Source organism: Rhyacophila brunnea, unplaced genomic scaffold (genome assembly GCF_057557595.1).
Source record: "Rhyacophila brunnea isolate RB1 unplaced genomic scaffold, BYU_Rbru_1.0 scaffold_21, whole genome shotgun sequence".
Lineage (NCBI taxonomy): Eukaryota > Metazoa > Arthropoda > Insecta > Trichoptera > Rhyacophilidae > Rhyacophila > Rhyacophila brunnea.
Genome location: NW_028232871.1, coordinates 28,586,468 through 28,611,201, shown reverse-complemented (window position 1 = coordinate 28,611,201; position 24,734 = coordinate 28,586,468). Strand labels below are relative to the sequence as shown.

The window sequence follows — 24,734 nt, the reverse complement described above, 5'->3', positions numbered from 1 at the left end:
TGGTTTTCTGGCTGGTGGTGTCCTTGTTCGGGTTTGTGGGTTTTTGTTGTCGCTGGTTTGGTTGTGTTTCATCGGAGGCTGTCCTTTTGCGGGTCGGATTTGGGGTGGAAGGGGTGGGGAATTTTGGCGAATTTTCGGTACATCTTTTTTTTTTTGTGATCGTGGCGTATGAGGAGGAAGAGGCGTCAGAGTCGACGTTTTCTGTAGGGCGGTTTTGAGATGCGGAGGTTATGGTCATGGAGTTTGTGAGGGATTCTTCAGATTCGGGTTTCTTGTGCACTTTTGCAGTTTTGGTGAATCTGGGGCGTTTGATCTTGAAGCTGACGGAGTTCGGTTGGGATGAAGGAATCTTCTGGTATGTGGATGGGGGGTTCAGGATTCTGCATGTCGTAAGTATGGTGAGGATGGTTCTGAGCGTGGTCTGGATGTCTTTTGGCTCCTTATTTGTAATTAGTTCTGTTATTTTTTTAAAGGTGGTTCCCAGTTCATCGTTGGCTTGTGGTGGCTGGTGGATGCTGGAAGCGGACGATGGGGTTGTTTCCATTAGGGAGATGATATCTGGTTCAATTTCTTGTAGAATTTTCTCCATTTTGTGTTGTTGTAGCGGTTTGTGGGTGAATCTTGAGAGTAAAGAAAAAAAAAAATTTTTTTTTTTTTGGAGATCAGGTGTTGGTCTACTATGTGCTGTGGTGGTTTTGCAGAGAAGTTTCCAGTCAATCGGCCGTCGAATCTATCTTAAGAAAGACTGATTCTGTCGGAATAGGTCAGTTGGGTGTCAACTGGGTGGGCGGTGGTGGCGGTGGAGCTGATTCAAAAGGTGGCGGAATGAATCGGCAAAGGTGGCGGAATCGTTTCAACGAATGTTGTAGGGTCGTATTGAAATCGAATCGGCGAAGGTGGCGGAGTAAGGTGGCGAAATATAGCGGTATAGAATAGTGGCGGATTCGTACCGAAGTTAGTACTAGTATCGGGACGTGTAAGTGTGACTGTTCGCGGCGGGTACCAGTCGTGGAATACGAAATAAAATAAATTAAAATCACGACCTTTATGCAGCTGTGCGGTGTAAAGACAGCGGCTAAAAATAAGGCAATGCGGGGGAAATATCGCCGATCGATATACTCTTCGACATTGAATTGCGAATTACCTCTATGAAGAAGTAGTATTTTGCTATTTTTCGGAAATAGTAAAATATTATTTCGTATTACTATATAAGACGTAGTTTTAAGATTAAACTGTTATTATTATAAATGTAATATTGTAAAAGGTAAAGGCAACAGACAGGTTTTACGTCGTAAAATCACAAATGTTTATGTGAAGGTCGATGGATAATGATTACAGGGCCTATTATTATGTCAATAGGTACCTAGTAAGTAGTTGTAAATGCATGTAATTTAAACGCTAATCAAATCGTGCGTTTACTCCTGGCATAAGACTAAAACCGCGAGTTTATGCCGGAGATAGCTATTTAAATGCTCTAAATAAATTCATATAAAATCCATAGAATTAGATAGACGATATTTTATAACGTCAATATATCCATCCACGTGCACAGAATATATTATCTCTTGATACTTGGTCCTTCTGACAATCCAGTAAATTCTTATTAAATAAACAAGAGATATTACGCAGTACGAAATTAACGGACATAGTAGAATCTTTGGTCACCCCTTCTCAAACTCTTTGGACCAATTAGAATAAGGGAGGCTGCTATAAAAGAGGGCGCATCCGAGAGATTTTTATCAGTCTACCGGATCCTCCCTCGGGAACAAGTCTCATCTCTACTAGCAGCCTCTCTTCAAACACTCTGGACCAGTTTCACCAGTTTTCGCCGCGCATCTCTTCGCTTCTTGAACGCCGAAGTACTCCCCGGGGAGAGTTTCACATCCCGTTTACCTACGGGTGGGAAACATCTCTCGCGTTCGCAGTCATCGGTCGTCACGTATTCCTGTCTGCCGCCTTCACCTACATTTGGCCTGTAAAATTATTTACTAGACGCTACATACAAGGAAATAAAACCAAGTCATTACCGACTTTTTCAAAAGGAAACATCGTTATTATTAATAACCCCTCCACCGACTGAGCTAGGAAAATACATCAACGAAGTGCGCAGTGGCGTATCGTTGAGGGGGTGTTGTTATAAACCACATTCTCTGTGACTATTCATTTCATGTTGGTTGAAAGAGAAGAGGTTTTCAAGTCGGTCCAACCCTCTGTTGGACTGTTCAGTCATTGCTAGTTGGTTTGAACAAGAGAAAATTTATCTGATTTTAAAATGTTTGCTGTGTTTTGGGGCGAGCGAAAAAGTATGTTCCCACCAAGGCTTGGCCATAATAGATCAAGGTGGCCAAAGCATACAGGGGAAGAGTTTACGTACTTACATTCCACGCACGGACAGGACAAAAGAAGATAGCAAAATATTATTTATACAATTTTTTTTAAATTAAGTTTGATGAGAAACATCATGGCAAGAAAAGGGGAGTGTGAATTAAGGTATAAAATGGTTAAGTATCTAAAATACATTTCTTAACAATCATGGCTTATCATAACGTCATCCAAGTTCGACCAATTATTCACTTATAATCAAGAATACTACGCATTGACGTAGAGTGTGCGTATAACATTTGGATTATTGAATGTTTTAGACTTTAGATTGTCGCATGATGAATCCTAGAAGCTTACTTACTTGTGCGTAGTGCTCTAGAGGTGACGTACAAGTGAAAAGATAATAAAGAGTCAACAATTATAACAAGCCAAACTTTTGTTGACCACTTATGACTGATTTTAAAAACGTCGCTTACAATCATGGTCAAAAATTAAGAATTTAGGGTATCTTTAGGGGCTAAAATGAAATAATCTGTCGTATTTGACTCCATTTCAAATTATTATTCTTTGGTGAACACGTAGGTATACATTTACCATTGTGATGTGCAATTTGTGAGTAATTGCAGTGTTTTAATAACAACCGGTAAGTTGTTAGCTTCAGCAGAAGAGAGAAAAGACAGTCCAAAAGTCATTCCAGCAATAACGTAAGGAATTAGATTAATTTATATTGTTCATTTGGTGTTCAACCAATGTGTGCTGCCCGTGCTCACGTATGGCTGCGAGACGTGGACCCTCGACACGAGAGATGTACAAAGGCTAAGAGTCGCACGAGGCATGGAGAGGTGTATGTTGGGCATCACGCGAAAGAACCGTAAAAGAAATTAATGGATTAGGAAGCAGACAGGAGTACGCGATGTAATAGACGTTGCCAAACAGCTGAAATGGAGATGGGCGGGGCACATTTATCATCGAAATGACAGCCGCTGGACAAATGCCGTCATCCAATGGTACCCAAGGGGCACGAAACGGCCTAAAAGCCGCTGGATTGACGATCTGATAAATTTCGGCGGAAATACGAGGCAGCGAATGATACGGGACCGAGAGAGTTGGAAGAAACTTGGGGAGGCCTTAATCCAGCAGTGGATTGACCCCGGCTGATTATGATATTATAATATCAAACTGTTATGTTTTCGTCTTAATATTTCAACTTTTTAAACTAAATTTATTCCAATTGGACTATCAATGTGACCCTGACTAATCTCCATGACTGAGACTGATGGACTGAGGGACTGACAGACTGCGATACAGAGGAGACGGCATTGAAAGAAGAATAATATAAACTAATGAAATCCACGAATTCCAATAAAGTCTTTTAAAATTACTTCGCGTTTCGAGAAGTTTATGCCCACGTTTACTGCAGAATTCTCTTATTTTTATTCCAGCCATTATGTTGATCGTCTATCCGTTTTATAGTGAGATAGGAGGCCGCCCTGAAAGTTTTATTGTCATACCACTTGTCCGCATGAAAAATAGCTCTTGACCCATACAAATGTCCAAGAAAGGTAAAAGTTTGTGGGTGGGTATATTTGGATTGCAGTGAGGTCCGAAAAGTTTTCCCTTTGAAGGAAAGGTAAGTACTAATAACTGTAGTGAATTAGTACTATGTGATTAATTGTAGGTAGGTACCTAATATAAACTAAATTAATTATATGTATTTAAATTCGCTTTGTGAAGACATTCGTCATTCATTATAATAGGACTTAGGCTGACACTAGTCGCACAGAATGGCACATAAAGTCGAACTTGGTTATTACGAGGAAGATGGGACCGACCATTGCCGACTCAAATAGAAAGCGGATATATTCACAACGACTGGTCCTACTTTTCCCGCCCCTCCCGTTGTTGTATGGATGACCTGTCATTGTTATATAGAGTGCTCATACTGACGCGTCTCTCATGTTCACACAGGGAATGGTTTGATTAGAATAGATGAGTTACCTACATAATATTGATAAATAATACACTAGCATTAACACACCTTCTACAAATGTAATGCATAGATCAATGCTACATATTTTTTGGAAATCGATATTACCACCGGTTTTTGCGTGAAGGACTAGTCTGACTGTGACAGCTAGTGAATAACAGGAATGTTTATTATTTACAAATAACACTGATATATTTGATTTGAGAATTTTTTATAATTCAATTTGAAACAAGAAAGGGCGAATCAATATGTCAAACAATCTGGGATCTGATTTTGACAGCTAAACAGTGGACCACTCGTTGCTTGTGCAAAAAGATATGCTCAGGCTTTATTAATCTAAAGATGGCGCTGGACCGACTGAATTTGCTCGTTATATCGTTTTATAACATTTTTCACGCCATATTCTATTTAAGCATAGAACATAAAAAATCTGAAAACCATAGTAAAAATCCCCGGAACAAGCATGGCATTCATAAACTATAAAAGAAGTTGTTTATTGTAATGGAGTGCTGAGCCGCCGGCGCTGATAGGTACATACTGACTTCACAAAGCTTGGATTTTTTACATACAATTTCAATCATATGCGTGGATACTTTTTCAATGTTGTCGGCGAAAATACCAATTAGGTACTTAGACACTTAACTAGTATCATAAACGTAATCCGATCCCGGCGGTATCGGTATAGTTAACTGCCCGGTCGGATTTTATTGCTCAGGGTCGAAAATGTTGTTTTTAAACGATAGACACATCAACAGTTTTGCTCGGTATACCCGAGAAGTAGCTCGTTATAAAAGTGAATAAATGTATGGAGTACATCCTAAACTAAAATGTCAACGAATGTTTCCTCATTACATCCGAAATTTCACTATTTCTGTGATCGTAATAACCAAGTTCGACTGTATATTATAAAATTGATGTACGAAATCGTTATTAACTAACAATATTTTTTTAGCGTAGGTAGTATTGATAAGGATCGAGATAACAAGAAGCATTTTTGAACAAAAATAAACATCTCTTTTACAATCGAGATATAGGTAGCTCTGAGCACTCTGTGGAGGGACATCAAACCCATACCGGTAAACGGAGCCGAACCCTGGACCGTTAAAGGAATAGACAATATGAAGACTTTCAGCACAGGAGTAGGTAGAGTTGGGTATTTCCCAAGAAAATCTCAATCTCGAGATTCGGGATTTCCCGAAATGATGAAATTTTGAATTCTCGAAATTCGGGATTTCCAGAAAAGAATTCTCGAGATCTCGGGAAATTTAAAAAAAAATGTAAAAATCCTAAAATCAGTGTAAAAACAGACAAATTCCAAAAAATATGATTTTTTTTTATTTATGTAAGAAGACAAACAAAATAGAAGAAGAGAAACAATAATAATTCAAAAGCGTAGTTAGTATTGATCAGGATCGAGATAAGAAGCATTTTTTAAATAGACACTTATTAAAATAGAATTTCAAAAAACACAGACTGTCTGGTCTGGCATCTGGCAATCGCATACGTTTTTGAGACACAAAATTTCCTGATGTTGCGAAAATTGCGCTCATTTTGAGTCGATGTTGGCTTAATTGTGTTAAATGCCCCGATCAGTCTTTGAACGTTTTGTGTTTTCTGATTCTGATTTCTTCGATTTCGTTTTCTGATTTCCCGAAATGTTAAAAATTTCAATTCTCGAGATTCGGGAATGAAAATCTCGAAAATTTCTCGAGAATTCCTGTCGGGAAATTCTTGAAACCCTACTCTAGGAGTAGGTACATCTTCTGGAAACTTTAAAATAAATTGTAATATTATTATAGGTATTATTGTGTTTGGTATTTCTCAGATATAAGTACGTCATTAAATTTAATTATTAACTTTGCTTTTGAGATTTGGATTTCAATTTGAATTTAAAATAAAATAGGTATGTAATATTATGATTATATGGAAATTTATAAATAGTTTCCGTTGTTAACTTATTCCCCGCTTACACGTGCATGGGTTTACTACTGACAGTACGTATTATTACGGCCATAACAAAAAAATGCACGCGTAAACACGTATTATCGTGCAGATTGCAAGATTGCATGCATGAGTCAAACAAGTTCGGAAGATTCAGAATTTTCACGCGGCAGTTGGACTATTGCAATTTCTGCGCCCGTACAATAGAACGATAGTAGCGAACTTTCCGGTAAAAAAACGAACTACAACGCGCAGAGATTCATTTTGAGGTTAACCGATTTTCAGGAACTGTGAAATAGTACCAATCGCGTCTCGCCTACTTAACTCTTGAAGAATCACATTGGCGAGACTGTCAGCACGACGTGTGTAAACAGTTGTTATCGCGATAGTTTAAAATGCACACTATTGGTGCAAGTAAATCCATGCACGTGTACAGGCGATATTAGATTAGAACAACTTTAAAGTTAGTTTGGACGCTGCTTTGTTTGTGTTATCTAAAAAAATGTTATTCTTCTTTTCTTTCGACCATGTCCGATCTTAATAGGATCATATGGGCCTTAATGTCGTAGTATTTATTGCCCCACGATGGCTGAGCGGTTAACGTGTCAGCTTATTATGTTGTGGGTCCTAGATTTGAATCCTATCTGGCAAATACCTATACATACGCTTTTTTAATGTGTACCTATGTGACTAAGGAGTATGGACCTAATAGGATGAGCAGTGGTTATCATCTGTTTCCGATAGGTACCGTTTTGTGGAAAATATGATTTTCTTAGGATCGAATTGGGTTTTAGGGACGCCATTGTACCTTCACTAAGGCCCTCGTTGGTTATTTTGTTCAAGTGTCGCCGTCGTAGTGATCGACATTTGATGCTGGGTAGAATGTCTCAAGAGTCTTGCAACTTGGCTTTGATTGATGATATTATATCAAGTGTATTAGCTGCCTTACTATTTTATGTTGAAAATAGACGTACACAAACCTAATTCTTTTTCCCTATATCCACTACAAGACAAAACCTATTATGATGGGTGCCAGAGTATAAAACTATTTTGACTAATTTTTTAAAAAAAATGTGCTCGCCATTCGCTCAGGAACGATTTTGTTTGACGCAGATAACGCAATCGATTCGACAGAAAATTTAAAAGGGAGCCTCGAAACAGTTAAAGCCAGTCAGACAATAATTAACACATTTCTCAGAAAATTGAATATTTCCCAAAGCATAACAATATCCAACTAACATTAAAAGAACCTGTAACATAAGCATTCAAACAGCGTGACAAGAAAATTATACGTACGCAGTTTGCCGTATCATAGTTCACCGTGAGCTGTTGTATCGGAAACAGACGGCCACATAGCATTGAGATCAAATAATTGACGTTTAAATAAAACTTAAAAAATATGTAGGTAATAAAAACTACCGGTATACTTATGTATGTAAATAAGTAAATTAGAAATACAATCGTATTGTATATATTTATATAGAATTCAGAATGATTCAAAAGTAGGTTAAAATGTAGGTGCTCGCGAAATGCTCCACGAATAAGGTGTCATTTTTTATTTGAGTGCTATACATACGGCCTTCTGTACCTAGTACAACAGCTTGCGGTCAACTGTGATACAGCGAACTGCATACGTACAATTTACATGTAACCCTTAAACATGTACGTACTTGTACACAAAAGATAAACTACTACAATTATTATGTGCCATCTGAATTTAGGCACTGTCATCTTCAATAATAATTAGATAGGGAAAAGATACATTGTTATTTTTACCAGCAACAATGTCGGCAGATGGAATTTATGGTTTTCATTTTCTTTTTTATTGTGTGGGGTTCAAAACCAGTTAGTTCCTCGGGCCTCCATGTTTCTAAGCGTAAAAGAAGGGAGGTGGAAACATAACAGCTGAACCAAATGGCGGAACTGCATGGTGCAAGGATCCATTTTTAAATGTACCTAAAGTGATACCTACATATTATTATCATTCCTGACACAGCTTATTTTTTAAGGTGACCCAAATGAATGTAATGTAGTTAGTTGCGTCTTTTCCAATTATTAATTGTCATAAAATATGCATCTATGTCAAACAAAGCATGTTCAGACATTCTCAAAATTCTGAATATTATGTGGTACACATGGCCATCATGCCTTTAGCGAGTTATCTCGTCCAACTTTAAATTCAAATTATTAGCCACTGTTGATTGATTTGTATAATCTAAAAAATTAAACACACAGTGACATCTGTTTGAATAATTATGAAATACTAAGACAAAGCTATCGATATTACTGTCAGATACTGGCATAGTAATATTGTGAGGCATAGATCTTTCAGAAATTATTTAGTCGTAAGTAAGTTATAATCAAGACTCCGCAGTGTACATTGAGCTAATATAGACGCAAGCTTATCAATCTCACCGAACAATCAATCAAAATGTTTTTGAATCTATATAAACAAAGAATATCCTCTCAAAAATGGTTTTGAGGTAGAAACATAGTGAGATCTAAAACTATTTTTTATAAATTCTGAAAAACTGTTTATTTTTTATCATTTTTATTTGCAGGGGGGGCAGAACTTGATGTTTCCCCTGACTAAACGTCAAAATGTGTTGAATAGTATACAATATGGTGTTTTGGTTTGACTGAAAAAAATGTATTTTTACAATATCCCAGTTTACCTTTTGGGTTATTCTTCTTTCGGTGCTGTCTTCTATCGAAGGTTAGCAAAAAATTTGTAATACACCTCGATCTTGGGCAAGTCATATCAGAACCCCAGCACCTTGAACATTGGGCCGCTTACGGAGGTTGTGCACAAGATAATTTCATTCTGCTGACACTTCTGTTACCCTGTGTTTTCCCTACTTTTTTTGGAAACCACTGACCTGTCAAGTGACTGTTTTGCTCCAAACTATACAAATGGAATCCCCCAATTGCCACCTACAACCATATTTTTTTTAAATCCTGACGGTGTAAACTGGATAGTTAGGTACTTGTAAAAAAAACCACTAACGGGTAGTATTTCTCCCAGGTTAATAGGATGACCTAATCAGCATGTAGCTAACTCAGAATTGTTTACAACCAAACAGTAACAGGTTAGTACATGGATGCTCTCAATAATTATGGAAACAGTGTGGTAATTTAAACAAAGTAATACTATAAGGAGATAAGAGAATGCACCAAGCAACATCTTATCACGCTGAGAGTGAAGAGGGACGTTAGACCTGGATCGGCCACATGCTGCGGCTTGCCTGTTCTTCAAGCCAATCGGATTCCGGCGTCCTGGAAGAGCGCTAAATACTATCTATCTATAGAGTGTATACGCCGGAGCCACGTGATGCTGGTATGACCTGGAATGATGCAAGCAGACTGGCGATAGGGATTCTTGGAGGTGCCACGTGGTATCCATATATTTCAACTAAGGGGCGGGGGATATGGCTGTAGACGATTATTATAAGAAAACACAAATTTAAATGGTTATGAACATCTTTAATTCGAGTAAAAATATAAAAGCAACCTGTAGCATTAAACAAAATAACATGTATGTGTTTGACAACAATTCAAGATCCACTTTTAAAACTAAAATTAACATAATATTCTAAAGAAAATGGGCTCTTAAATGAAAAAACTTAGGTATAATAGTTTTAGACTAGTAAAATTAACAATTAATTGACTATGGAGGAAAGCAGTCTTTTATTATATCTTAGGAAAAAGCAGACATTAAACTAGTTTTATTCCATAATATAATTTAATTGAAGCAACGACATACATACATAAATAAAATTGTTTATATATTTATGTGTTAAAGTAGGTTTATTTATTAAATTTGGAAATTAATAAGTACCTATGTAATGGCCGAAATAAGCACGTAATAAGAATATAAGTGTTTATAGTGATAATACTCCTGGGACAAAAAAAAACTATAATTAACTTAAGTGTTAAAAATACAGACACATAAAACTATAAGTACCTATGTAAACTGAATAATATACTCGTATTTTAAGTTTAAATTTGAATGGGATTATTTTTCTTGACTCTAATGCAATAATATCATCCCCATAGAGCCAGTCTATTCCAATTAATAAATTCAATGTTATGCAAAAAAAAAAAACAATATTTCGAATTTAAAGAAATAATAATATAACTGCTTACAGAGGGTTTAGGCAGACATCAAAATTAATAGAACGATTAATATTACAATATAATAATCTAAATAAGAAAGTAATTTTTACTGAAAATATAAGTAACATATTATTTTGATATAGGTAGTTCTAGAAAAGCCCTATGTTAAATTTTGTCTTATTAACTCATAAAATAAGTGAACAGATTTAGCTGTGAAAGAGAATTATAACTCTGAGAATATATTTGAGAATAAGATATTATGTAATTAACATAATACTGCATACCAGTGGCGAAGGGTGGAGGTAAGCTGTTAAGATCCGACATAAAAAGTGCACACTAAACTTTGTCAGTGATACTAAGAACTAAGAATACAAACTGCAGATGGTGCTGGTTAGATTTGAAAATCAATTAAGCCCTGCCTAACTAAACCATAGTTTAGATACGATATGGGCGATCCGATAAAAATAGTGCACTTTTTCAGTTAAAGGTACTTAATTGTTATCGTTGAATTAAGAATACATATTAAAGATAGTGTAAGTTTGTTTTTTTTAATTCATTATGCTCTGCCTAACCAAGCCACAATAGACACAAATTATTCTTCCACCTATAAAATATCTCAACTTATGTATGATTTAACAGCATAATTTTAGATATTTTATTGATAGACAAATATTTTTTGACTAACATCTATTATGGTTTGGTTCGCGCAGGGTTTAATTGAATTTTAAAAACTACTAACACTATCTGCAAACTGTAGTCTTAGTTCAATGAAAACAATAAATATAACTGATTATGTTTAGTGTGCTGTATTTATGTCGGATCTTAGCAGTCTACCTCCACCCTTCGCCACTGCTACATACTTCTTTCTTATGTCAATCGAAAAATTTCAGGTATGAATCTTTGGAAGCAGTATTAAAATACTATTTGATTATATCGGTCATGCATTGATGATCCACAGTATATAAAATTAATTGGATATACCTTTCGTATTGTGAACAATAATTATTCTACCAAAGCTAATAGAAGAAAATGGTAACACTGAAATCAAACCAAAGCTAGAAAACGACAAGATTAACTTGAGGTTCGGCGGCTGTCCTCGTGTTATTAAAATATTGTGAAAATATTGCTATGAAAGAGAATATTGAATAATGCTGATAAAAGATATTATTCCCCACTTGATAAAAACAGAAATATCAATATTATACAATGACATTGAGTTGAGATATTTTTTAGTTATATGGCAACATTGAAATTTCAAATGATTTGTCAAGATTCTTCCCTGTAGGTACCATCATTTTTGATTTTTTTTTGCATTACCATATTTAAATGATTTACAGCACACACGAATAACAAACGTCAAATGATTTTGTGGCGAGAGGAACAGCTAGGGAAACGCGAGGGAATTTTAGTACACCAAGCTGCCGCACTTCAAGTTAAACTTTTCGCATTCTATATTACTTTGATTAAATATTATAAAGAGTAAGTAACTATACCTTAATACAGGTACATAGCAACTAAACTACATAGTATAATTCAGTAAAACAAGAATAATTTTATATTAGTTGTCTATGAAATTATGTATAATATATTGAGTGAGTGAATTTACAATATATTAATATAGTAGCTAAATCATAAAGAAAATTATCTTATATCTAAAAGCAATATTTCAAATGATTTTAAAGTAATATATTATTTATTGTACGTACCTAATACTATATGAGATACTTTTATATTCCAGAAAAATATATAATACTAATTCTGCATGAAATATTAAAAGTTAAAACTATCTAGAATATAAATTATTATTCTATAGACAACTATGCAGTGACGAAATTAAAACAAGACAAAATTAAAATAGGTATTATAAAAATAGAAAAAAAATCAACCATTGTCCGAAAATGAACATCTATTACTTCACAAAATGCTGATACCTTATGGTTTTTTTTTTTTATATGGTAACACAAAGTTTTTTAATCATACAGCAACTGGATATATATTTTTTTAAAGAAAAATAATATTTGCATCAGATTAACGTGCTGCGTACAATTAATTAACATTCGAGTATATTAATCCAATAATATTACATTTAAAATTTTATTAAGACACTTTCAGACATCATTAATTAATTCTAAAACAAATCGAACGATTAAGCAAGAAGAGACTTCATTTAGATCAACAATTAATAAAACATGTCAAAACGTATTACATACTGTTTTACCTGTCCACCTCGTTTCGTAATTCTCGTTATTCAGCAAACTTGATTAAAAGATAACTGGGAACAGAGATTCCCTTCAATATTCAAAACACAAGGTGCAGCCTTCTCACAATTAATAGAAGGGTTAATTGAACGGGAAATGGACAAGAAATACAATAAGTTTAGAAACAGATTTATACCAGCGCAATACGCTGTCAAAATGACATTTTTGCAAGAGTTAACATAGACGTTCAAGAAAACTTTCTTCTATAGAGATAAATTTCATACAAACTGTGAAGAGAGAGTATTTTATTGGTGACAGAAAATGACACTTATGACAAACTGGAACTCGTTTCAGAGATATTGATATAGGAAACTAGAGAAAACTCCGTCTGGCGGAAGAAAGGTTACATTGACGACGTTTAATTTTTTTTTAACTGATGATCGATACTAGCTTTGGTGACAGAAATTATTTATCTTAAAATGATTTAATTTCATATTCAAATATTTTTTTAAATGTAATAACTTCTTTGAGGTGGCCACATGCTCTATTTAAATGGATAACGAAAATTGACAATATGTATAAATAGTATGTAGAAAGAAAATTATTTATTATGCTGTTATATAGTTCCATTTCAATCAGATTCGAGAGATAATTTCATCTCAATATAATATGTATACAATATATTTAAAAGTATTACTGATTTGACGTTAAAACAAATAAATCTGCTAAACTGATATTTGTTTAGTTCTGTAGTGAGTATGAATTCTATGGCAGACAGGAAATCAAGTCAAAATATCATTTAAAGTTAATACATACATACTTTTATAATGGCAGTTGGGATGAGAAATATCAATACATAGACGTATAAAATATAAGAACAAAGCATATAATAGCACTTCGTCAACCTTTCAAATACTCTATATAATTTTCATGACAGATATTATGTGAAAAAGAAGGTAGCAATATTCAGTGCTAGCCATTTGCAGGTCTGTTCTAGTGTGACAGATGGTTTACTGATTTCAATTCATTGATTCAACCATCAACACATTCAATCAGGTTTGAATCCTGTTGTAGGTTGAATCAAATTATGTTCAGGTCTGAGCTGCTTTCAATTCACTCAAAATGTTTCTGACCAAGTGGTAGATGACAGAAACAAAAATAATATACACAGGAAAGAGTCAATAATAGAGCAATGCAAATTTATTGCATTGATAAATTATACGTTTATTTAGGAATTTTCAATGTATCTATGTAAAATAGTTTTGGATTGACACATGTGCTCAAAAATGTGCAGCAGGAACGAGCCTTGGAGCAAATCCAAAAAAAAAAATCTGATAAATGAGTGACGCCAGACTCTGACATGCATGTTATTAGATATAAAAAAATCATTGATAATATCATGAGACATTAATTAGGCACAGGCAAAATGAATCAAATAAAACTTTGATCGATGTTAAGAAGCCAGTGGCATAAATCAATTACATGGGTGCCAATGAAAGAATAATATTTAAGCTGGCACAACCCATTATGGTACATATCAACATTCCAAAAATCTCCATTCGTTAAACATTCAAAAAATCCTAATACAATACTTAATTTTTCACTCGTTGACAGGTTTTTTGTCAGTGTTTTTATCGCCATCTGCATTTTTGCTTTCGGTCGCCGTCCAGTAACGTTCGAGGCGTGTAAGCCAAGATGCCCAGTGGTGCCTCATGTGATCGGTGTTTAATAGGAATACGTCTGCGGGTGTGCCGTCGGTGTACGCAATGACGAGTAACGCATCGCGGACGTTGAGCGCTTTGTAGTTGACGTCGTGGCTTATGGCTCCGAAATAAGCTGCCAGCTGGACGGGATTGTCGTATGTTGCTGACAGCGCGTGTTTCGGTCTGTCAGATTTTTTCCATTCAATTAGCGTGGGCTTGTCCCTGAAAGGTAATACGATATTCAATAAATAATATTTGTATTGAATTACATAGATACAGAACAACAAAAATACATAATATGTGCTTGATTTAATAATATTAGACATGGGTTAGACATGTATTCTTAACTAAAAAACCTTGATAATGAATGGCATTGAACAACAATAATTGAACCGAGACCATAGAAAGCGGTTCATACCATATGTAAGTAACAAATACTAATAATACATGAGTTGACAAAAATTTTTCATGTTATCTCAGGTCAAGTTTGCATTAAACAATCGATAGAATTTATATTTTGATATCATTTTGTTTAATAACAAACATTCATTAATTTAATAATATACAGTCTATTTTCAGATCATAATAAATAAAGGCGTAGCTAGACTAATATTACTGCTGTTGATTATTTGGACAGCATTATGTATTAATATTTTAACAAAGGAGATGATTTTGCCAAACTTAGATAATATTATTTTAATGCAGAGGAGTCTTATACGCATTCCGTATTAAGAATTTTAGAGGCAGTTCTATTGTATGCGTGGTTGTATTGCTAACACTTTAATTATTTTGTTTTTCTATTGGCAGCCACAAAAAGAAAATGGCGGCCCGCATTTTCGTTTGAAGTTTGATACTTTGTGTACATAATCTACGTAAACATTTCTCGTTGTTTTATGTGAATATTCACCTTAAAAATAGTGGTCAATGTATTGTTTTTGGCTCAGTAGGTACATAAAATTGACAAGGAGGTATCTTCTGATACGAAAATAATAATATGAAATGTCAAATTGAAGTCGAATTTAATTATACACTATCCAATCCCATATAGAGTGAGATATCTCGTTGAAGGCATAGAATCGGTTAAATGTCATTTGATTTGATAATACATAGAAAAGTAAAATCGGATTGATAATTTTAATTATCTCATATTAAAATTTATATCAAAGCTAATCTAATCAAATAAAAAAAATGTTAGATTTTAGATAGGTACGTTATATTATCTTGGTTAGTTTTTATATGGTTCTTATAATATATGTTACATGGACATTGCTTTTGCAATTTGTTAAAAATATTTCGCGTATTCAATGACATTTGAAAGCTAGCGCGGTGATACTGGTATCGCAATGCTAGTATCACTTTCAGAAATTGCCACATCCTAAATTATAATTCCCGTCCTATATCTTCGCTCTAAGATGCAGTTAGCGTAGTCGTCTGAACCCACATTAAAATATAACACGCTTGACAGTTCATATCCCTGGATAATGTCTAATAGCTGTCGGACTACGACATATATTTATCGCTTTTTCTATTGATTTTTAGAGAAGATTTTTAAGAAGTTAGAATAGCTATGTCGTAATATTTTCAATGAAGTTTCACAGGAAAATACTTTTTAAAATACAATAATTACAAAAGTCAATGCAACCATTCAGCTACAACAAATTTAATAATCAGTGTCTCTCTTTACAGGAGATTGTCAAAATGACAGCAATATCAAACATCATGGCGCTAAAAAATAAAATGTAAATTTAAAATACTCACTGATACATAGCAATGCAATCAATGATGCCTTTGTACTTGAGAACGGGATGAACAACCATCGATTCCACAGCTCTCGGAGAGTGTATTTTCTGAAGGACGGGCGTCACGGATGCCCAAGCTCCTTCCAATGCTTTGTCCATAGGAACTGACACCGGATTGGACATGAGATGTTCGCTAATCAGGCCATGGAATTGGGAGCCGCTATTGATTTGGGCTGCAATTAAAAGATAACACCCACCATCACTTTCAGAGATTTATTGAGGTCAAATGGGTACAGGATAGTCATAAATTATGTAGGCATTATTTAAATCAGTTTATTTTGTATAATCCTTGTAAATCCAAATCAACTTTTCATGACAGTTAAAACTCTACAATGCTAAATTACAATAGATCATTAGTGTTAGACTGCTTCTTCTTCTTGGCTTCTATATCGAGACGTACACATCATCGTGGCCGTTTTTGGAACTAAAACCATTGCTATTGCAAAGTATGCAAAAAGCGCATGGCGTAATACTTAAATTGCAAACAGCGCCATGACGTAAATGTCAATATATAGAAGGCGGACACTACAGACTGACAAGTTAAACGTGAGGCTCCGCGGCAACTACACCGCGTGTATAGCTACCGTGGTGTAGTTGCTGCGGAGCCTCACGTTAAACTTGTCGGTTTCTAGTAACTTCATTTTCATATTATATTTAGTCTCTTTTGAATAAGATTTCCTTCAATGGCTTTGAATTGAACAGAATTTAAAATAAGTATCTACTTTTTTAGTACAGTAAAATCTTGATTATCGAGACTGATTGGGGATGAAGATAGTTTGGATAATGATAAATCCGAACAATCTATGTAATATTCTTACAAAAACCTTTTTTTACTACAAACATTGTTAAATCTTATATTTATAAGTCTTACGAAACTAATGATCATAAATAAATCCGGATAATCAAGGTACTGTACAGGTATTATAAAACTGAAAACGATATTCTAGAAAAATTTTATCACAGAAATAAAGGCGGGATAATTGTTTTTATATCATTATATGAGAAAATCTGATATTTTTGGTTATATTGGATGCACACTAATTACATTATCAAATATATGTACAGAATTACTTCATATGGAACCGGATGTAATTTCATTTTAAACAAAAAACTACTATGCTAAGCAAACAATGACTGGGCAGTAACATTAATTTATTGCAAAATGCCAAATATGACCCATGTACCCAAAACTAGGCCAAGAAATAAGTTTATACAGTTAAAACTGCACAAATTATTCATGTTTTCAAATAGTAAACAATGTTAAAGAGGTACAATTTAAAATATTTATATTAAGTACATTATAATATTATTAACTGCTTGAAAATCTACTTTTGATCAAAATGTTTTATTGCCCATTGCAGAATCGGTATAAAATAGACAATATTTGAAAGATTGTAACATTCCATAATTGAATTTCATCATGATCAGTGGCTTAAAGCTGCCAACAGATGTCAGCGTTTCATCTACAGAATGTCATGTGCCATTGCGCAACCCAGTATTGTGTTTCAACATAACGTAAGTTGTTCCTGAAGTGAGTCCAAAACATGTAGGTATTTTTCATCACTTTTGGTTGTTAATTCAGTTATCAACGTACCGGGATCCATGAACTATCAACTTAATCGCACTGACCCAAGGAGCTATTGTAGTTCATGAGTTGTACCACATTGAGAGCAGGCAGACAAAGGTTTCATTCAAGTACATACACTAGATTTTAACTTCTATATCGAGATGTACTTGTCACTGCGGCTGTTCCTGGAACTAAAACTGTTGTATTACCCCCAGCATGTAAAAAGCGCGTACTGTAATAATGTCATCGCGTAGATTTTAATATATAGAAGCCAAACAGTAGTATGAACGGTTACATGTAAATTGTACGTAAAACATTTCACCGTGGCACAGTTCGCCGTGAGCTTTCTATCGGAAAGATATGACCGTATACTATTCGGTCTCTAATTTTATTAGAATCAATATGAACATTAATTCAATTTTCATAGCTGATTTTGGCAAAATTCATAAATTCGAGAATGAAAACCCAACCTAACCTAACCTAACAAATAATCCAGTAAATCGGCTATTTTCAAAAATTGTTTGCTGCTGGCTTCCTATAAAGTGTATGCATGTTTGTTTAGACATGAATTTTATGTTAGTACTATACGACCCAAAGTGGTTGGACGGCTTTAATATACGGCCGTATATTTCCGATACACCATTTCATGGTGAAGTGTGATATGGCGAACTGCATACATACAAATTTCCGGTCAAGAGTATGAACTCAGTAAGTAGTAATTATTAATATTTATGTAATATTTTTTTCTTGTTTAGTATATAAATTAAAAATTTGCTAAACTCAATCAAGCCAGATTATACTTGCCTTTATGGAAAATTTCAAATCCTTCCTGGCCTAATTCTAATATCTTTCCCTGCTTCCACTTCTCCAAAGCCTCCCTTGACTCGGGCGACATTGTCTGATCCAGTATTCTAGTTACCGACGGAAATTTAATGTGTTCTGTATTATCCGAGACCACCCTCAGAATCTTCTCTTCCATATCTTCAGTTTTCTCAGCCATCGCCGTGTCTGTTTTCTGGTGGCTCATCATAGGGAACATTTTTAGATTTCTGATGATGATGGAAGGCACCGTGTTGACATGCGGCGACGCTAGGATGCCATTTTTAATGTTCGGTGTGACGATTTCAATTCTGTGTTTTCCTAATTTGTTGTATACCGATAACATATTGGTGGTGGTCAATTTGGAAGTTGAGTTCTTTACTATGTTTTTGAATGGTGACATCATATTTCTTTCGGGTAATATCTCCTTTTCAATACAGATTACTTCATCGTTTTTTACACACCCTTGGCCGAATTCAATATTACTTGTCACAGCGATTTTGGTTTTATCCGATTGATTGAGAGATGGATTTACAAAACTCCTGGAAGTAGAGGGGTCAACCTTGGCTTTCAAAACTGAAAAAAAAAGAAAATATCATTAGAATAGTGAATCAAATTTAAATATTAAAACAAATGCATGAATACATTATGACTATCATGTTGCTATAAATATTTTCGCAGTTGTGGAGTATTTTTAATAATATAATAATATTATCTAAGTGTGTAGTATTGTTACAAAGTGATAGTGATAAAATAAAATAACCCCCAACAATATCAACAAGCAACAAAAATAACGCCAAATAAGTTGAGTAAGCATTAACTTGGTAGAGTTCCATTTTACAAAATAATATTATTAACTATTATTACGTAGATTTTACAGATTGGTTTATCAGTCGATAGCTATTTCGGTTATCACACTATTATCAAAAGCTTAAGTACTTTACATACAGAAAGAGACCTTCCTTCTTATTCACTCCAGCAATGTCAGAAATAGTGTTATTACCTTAGTAAGTAGCTAATAATCCAAACGGTCTCATGATTTGCGTTTATAATCTATACATATGTTTTTAATATATGGTTCGATGAACAATTATTGTGATGAGGTTTTACCTAAAGAAGTTTAAAAAGGTCAATGATAAAAGATTACCAATTCGACAGTACAGTCGAATATTGTAAAGTTAAAAAGTTTCAACAGCTTATTGGATTCACTTTCATATTAGCAACTGATAAGGATTGGAACACGACTCGTTCGATGGCGTGGCTTGATCAGGGGACTAGAGTAGGGCAGGTTCCAATAATCAGGAGTTTTATGGGAGAACAGTAATTATTTGAAGATCTAATGTACAAACAGCGTAGATGCAGAGTTGTTCAGAATGAAGCCGAGCAGGTATTGGCCGAATGAGGCAGGGTCTGAGTGTGCTTTTGGAATGGGTGTTGGGTTTAAATGCCTCCCATCTTACTTGTGGATTCCCATCTCTTACACATGAATTTATATTAGCTGACCCAGCGGCATAGGTCTATGGTCTGCCTTCCCCGAATTGGGCAGCCACGCTCTAGGCAGATATTTATTATGATACTTACACACAAAAACATAAAATATAAAAAATTTGGAGATAGCTCTGTATATTTGACCGCCGATTGACTTGTTTCGGAGGACGTCAATATAAATCACTTACAAAGCTATAAGTAGCGTCTAAAAAACTCTAATTTCACAAATTTTGCGAGTTATTTGCTTTCTTCCTTCGAAGGGCAATATAGCATATTTCGTATAATATATCATGCTTATGTCATGCAGAATGTCGATTGTTCCTTGAATTCTCTCGATCGAGTTATCAAATTAGACAACGTCACAATAGCAAAGCATATTTTATCTCATAAATTTGTCCCCCCAGAGTGACACATCTATAAGTGAAAATAAGAAGTAGGCCTAAAAATAGAACGGAACGAAAGAAAAAAAAAATGCATTTAATTGTAAACAATAACTTGTTTTTGACTGAAAATATTTCTCACGGCGCGTGTGTTACGCATTATGGCACCGTGCCAAAATTTCACTATCACTGTTAGTAAGTAGGTACATAATAAATTTTTAATTCTTATAAAATTCATTATCTAATCAAGTAAACACACGAGGAGAGGACGCTGCGTAGTCCAAATTCTGTCAAAAATGTAAGTGAATGTTAATGATAACAATATCTACCAATAATTAACGCAACAAACATGTTAAACGGGCACGAAATAGTGCTGGATGTATTTTTAAAATAATACGTAATCTTAGGTTCGTAATAAAATAATTTAATTCCCATTAATTTTAATGAAAATAAACACCTCATAGGCCACACACTGACAACAACCATCAACCAGTGGATGTTGCAACAAGTCGCAGGTCAGGTGTTCATTGTATGGTGAAACACGTGCATAGAAAGATGTTTATGTGCGTTTTGTGACATGCTTTTGGGGGTTTGGAGTATGAAGAAAACTGATCTCTGCATCCACTAAGTATTCAGAGAATTGCTAGTCATCTCGATTCATAATATACATTTTCCAGATGGACGTTTAGTATGGCTAGATTTATTTTATTTTATTAAAGACTGTCTATACACAAGAATTAAGAATGTAGAATTCTTTGTAGATATGTAGATTAATAATTAGAAAAACGGTCATAAATAGATGTAGAAAAATCTTGGAAAGTGAAATTTACTGGTGGAATAGAGTATTAGGCCCTGAACCCCTTAAGCAAGCACGGAGCATAGATTGATTGAAAATGAGGCAAGACTTGCATTGATTAGTAGTATGACCAATCGACTGTTATGAAAAAATACTATGATGACATGATCTAACATTCTCAGCGATTACGATTCTCAGATTAGCATAAATTTCATGGCCATATCTGCATATAAACTATTTATATTTACTATATCTATGCCTTTAAGGCAATGTCTCCACACTCTATGCCCCAATGCTGAGCCATGACAGGGTGAAAGTAGAAGAAGAAGAATTTGCATGTATAAATGTATAATATACTTACCTAAAATTGTCATATTATAGTGAACACATTATTTGATATTTGAATGTACCTCTGTATATTTTATATGTGAAGCTACATATTTTATTAATATCATTTATTAAAAAAATGCTAATGAGTTTTAAAAATATATACAAAATTGACTGCACACGCATAATAATAGAAGGTGCTATAATAAAATGAACCTCAGTTGAACCTTACAATGTCAGCGAGTTACTTTATACTTTCAAGGGGAATGTGCAAGGTCACCTAGCAAAATAAAAACACTTGGATATTTTGACAGTGGCAATAATTATGTTTTTTCCTCTCACTGATTTATACATAAGTATGGAACTGTTCAATTTTTTCAATCTATTTTTAGAAACATGTCATAATATTTTATGTAATTAATTAAAGATTTTTTTTATGTCTAAAATTTTTATATTTAAATAAAAACATCTGCAATCGAGACATGAGTATGGGTAGTTGCTCTACGGTTACGGCTAACGAAAGATTGGACGCTTTCGAAATGTATTTATATCGGTGCATGATGAAAGAAGAAATAAAATGATTCGTTTCATTGAAATATTGAAACTGATAGCGAAGTATAAATTATCCAAATCAGTCAGTTAATGACAAACCATTAATGAGATAAAAGTGACTTTATACAGATATTATAACATAAATAATGACCAAGCCAATACAATAGTCGTAAGTAGTTTTGTGCAAGTCCATGAATTGCTGTACCTACTTGAGCCAGAAGCAATGAATTGATACTAAACGGTTATTTAAGATTCACCTTGAGTTATAAACACAGAACAGATAATAAATAGAATTCCGATAGGCTATATTATACCAACACAGTAAATTTTGACACAGAGTTTTGAATGTGTGAGTGTCCTACGAAGATAAACCACGCATTTTAGATGTGCAATAGTGTGTGTAATACACCAATATTAAATGAGCATCAATGCATAAGCCGAGAGCAGTTGTCAGTATTCGACGTATGACGTATTCTTGACACGTGATTAAATTTATCCTGTATTCTTCCTTACTCGAGATCGGTTGCTTGGTTAGGTATTTCAGTTCCCATTATTTCTGAGTTCCCTGGTTGTAAATGATAATTTGAATATATAAAAATAATATGAATGACAATAGCTAATAAAATTAAATAAAAATAAATTAGTTAAGTTAGCTCCTGAGTGGAGCATATGGAGCTCCACAGAGTGAAGGTTATATTAACAGATTTTTTACGAGGAATAGTCGTTAACCAATCACTCAACTCATTGTAATGGTTGCATACATATTATTAACCGTACTATAAACATACCACATAGCGTGAGGTTTGATAGTTTTTGTCCAAAACACGACAAAATAGTACGGGCATAGAGCGAGAGAAGCCGATGCAATAGGTGTAATGAAAATAATAGTGACCGTAACAATAATCACATTGGCCCTACAGCTGTACCTATGATCATTTTAAATAAGGAGGACATGGGAATATATCCTCTGAGATTGTCGAAGAATGGGTAGGGCCAGCAGAGTATCTCTCTCTCGCAGTATAGAATACCGAAAATGACTGGAAACCATGGTATGGATACTCAAGACAATATGGTGGAATCAGTGTTCTCTGATTACCAAGCATGCAAATGCAATGGAACACCTATTTTCAAACAAGTCATGTCCACTAAAATGAAATTTTATTGAGATCTTACAAGCTTAACTTCCACAAAGTTATATTAACATTCTTTTTCTACGAGTAATGGTTGTTAGCCATTCGCCTACCCTATTGGATCCTGGGTCAAACACTCGCTGAAAAAATATGTGATTATTAAATAGTTTGCCAAGGAATTTAAGTTAATTTCAAGAATTGACAATGCTAGAATCATTAGACTACCAACTATTCAATTTTTTCTAAAGGCACGAACCGTCTAATGAGAATACTAATAGAATCCGTAAAGTTACAGTATTTGTCTATGCTCCGTACTTGCCCACGGGTTCAGAGATGGGTATACCTCAACCATGGAATCTCTATAGATAATGGCATGGGAATCATCCTTAGAACTTTGTAGGGAAAAATCATGTTTGCCTCTCATCGTAATAGGTATATAATAAAAAGAGGTACATGATGATTATTTGATAGGTGAAGATCAGCTAATGACTAATGAAGGACCAGCATTAAATTATTGTCATTATCAATTTGAAAATAAAGTGCATCATTAGCGACAGAAGTACATTCTCTTGAAATTGATAAGTAAACAATGGATGCTAGGAAACATTCCTTGTTTTGAAAACAATCAGGGAAGATTTTCTAGGATTGACAGATTTCAAATGCATCACACAGATATTAAATGAAAGGAATTCAAATAGATAGAGGATAAAAATAAAATCAGCAATGGACATGTGAGCGTTTAAATCCGATCGGTAAACAAAAACTACGTATAGACGCAGTAATTTGTAACTCGTGACAGCTAAAAATACAAGCAGTAAGTCGATTCAAAACACTTCGGGCTTATAATACAAGTGCATTGAAGCCTTACTAAGAGAAGTATGTTGAATCTAACCTTGATTTACACGTTAGAAAGGTCAATCGCCGAAAATATATGAGTAATTTACATGAAAATTAGCTAAAAAACATCAAAATTAAATATTGACACTAACCTCTCCTTCGCTTTTCCTTGTGGGATGGCTGTCGGAATTTAGTTTTGCTTTCAACAAGGGCCCCAAACATACATCTGTTTTCTTGATTCCACAGCTTCATCCTTTCGGCTTTGTCCAAAAAGGATTCGGAGTAAATGATCTTCGTTCGGGAGGGGTTATTTGTAATGATTTTCGTTGCATTTTTGCCAAACAATCGCAGCGGTCGAAACATCTTTCCTGATGTTTAATTTTCGCACAATCAAAAGCACTTTGTCGTAAACGGAATGAAACAAATACTAATCGCGGAACAAGAGAGTGTCTTGTGGTATTTTGAAAATAGAAGGTCACATTATTTTTACAACAAAATTCATTTGCTAATAATTTCCCTGCTAAACTGACAGGCGAAATCGAATACCGAAATGAAACAGAAACAGAAAGTGGGAGAAAAAATACCGCTTTTTTATTTGTATAACTTCTAGTGGAGAATATTAGACACACTTTAGTTTTGTTTTTAAGAAATAGCATTTTATTTTTAAGGAAATATTCAGAGATGTCGCAAAAATTTACATAATTAAGTATTTAAATAAAATCAACAGATGTCAGAAGTGAATGTAAACGGTTTGAATGTTAGATAAACATAT

At 34.3% G+C, this 24,734-nt stretch overlaps 1 protein-coding gene across 1 annotated transcript; it reads right to left on the bottom strand.

Annotated features, from left to right (window-relative positions):
- Window positions 1-12,215: 12,215 nt before the first annotated feature.
- Window positions 12,216-24,525, bottom strand: LOC147070919 (mitochondrial genome maintenance exonuclease 1-like). Its single transcript, XM_085949274.1, has 4 exons — window positions 24,115-24,525; window positions 18,438-19,028; window positions 16,026-16,239; window positions 12,216-14,489 (listed from the first exon to the last, which is right to left on the bottom strand). The coding sequence occupies exons 1-4, from the start codon at window positions 24,323-24,325 to the stop codon at window positions 14,165-14,167; spliced, it is 1,341 nt and encodes a 446-aa protein (XP_085805400.1). The 5' UTR covers window positions 24,326-24,525; the 3' UTR covers window positions 12,216-14,164.
- Window positions 24,526-24,734: the final 209 nt, after the last annotated feature.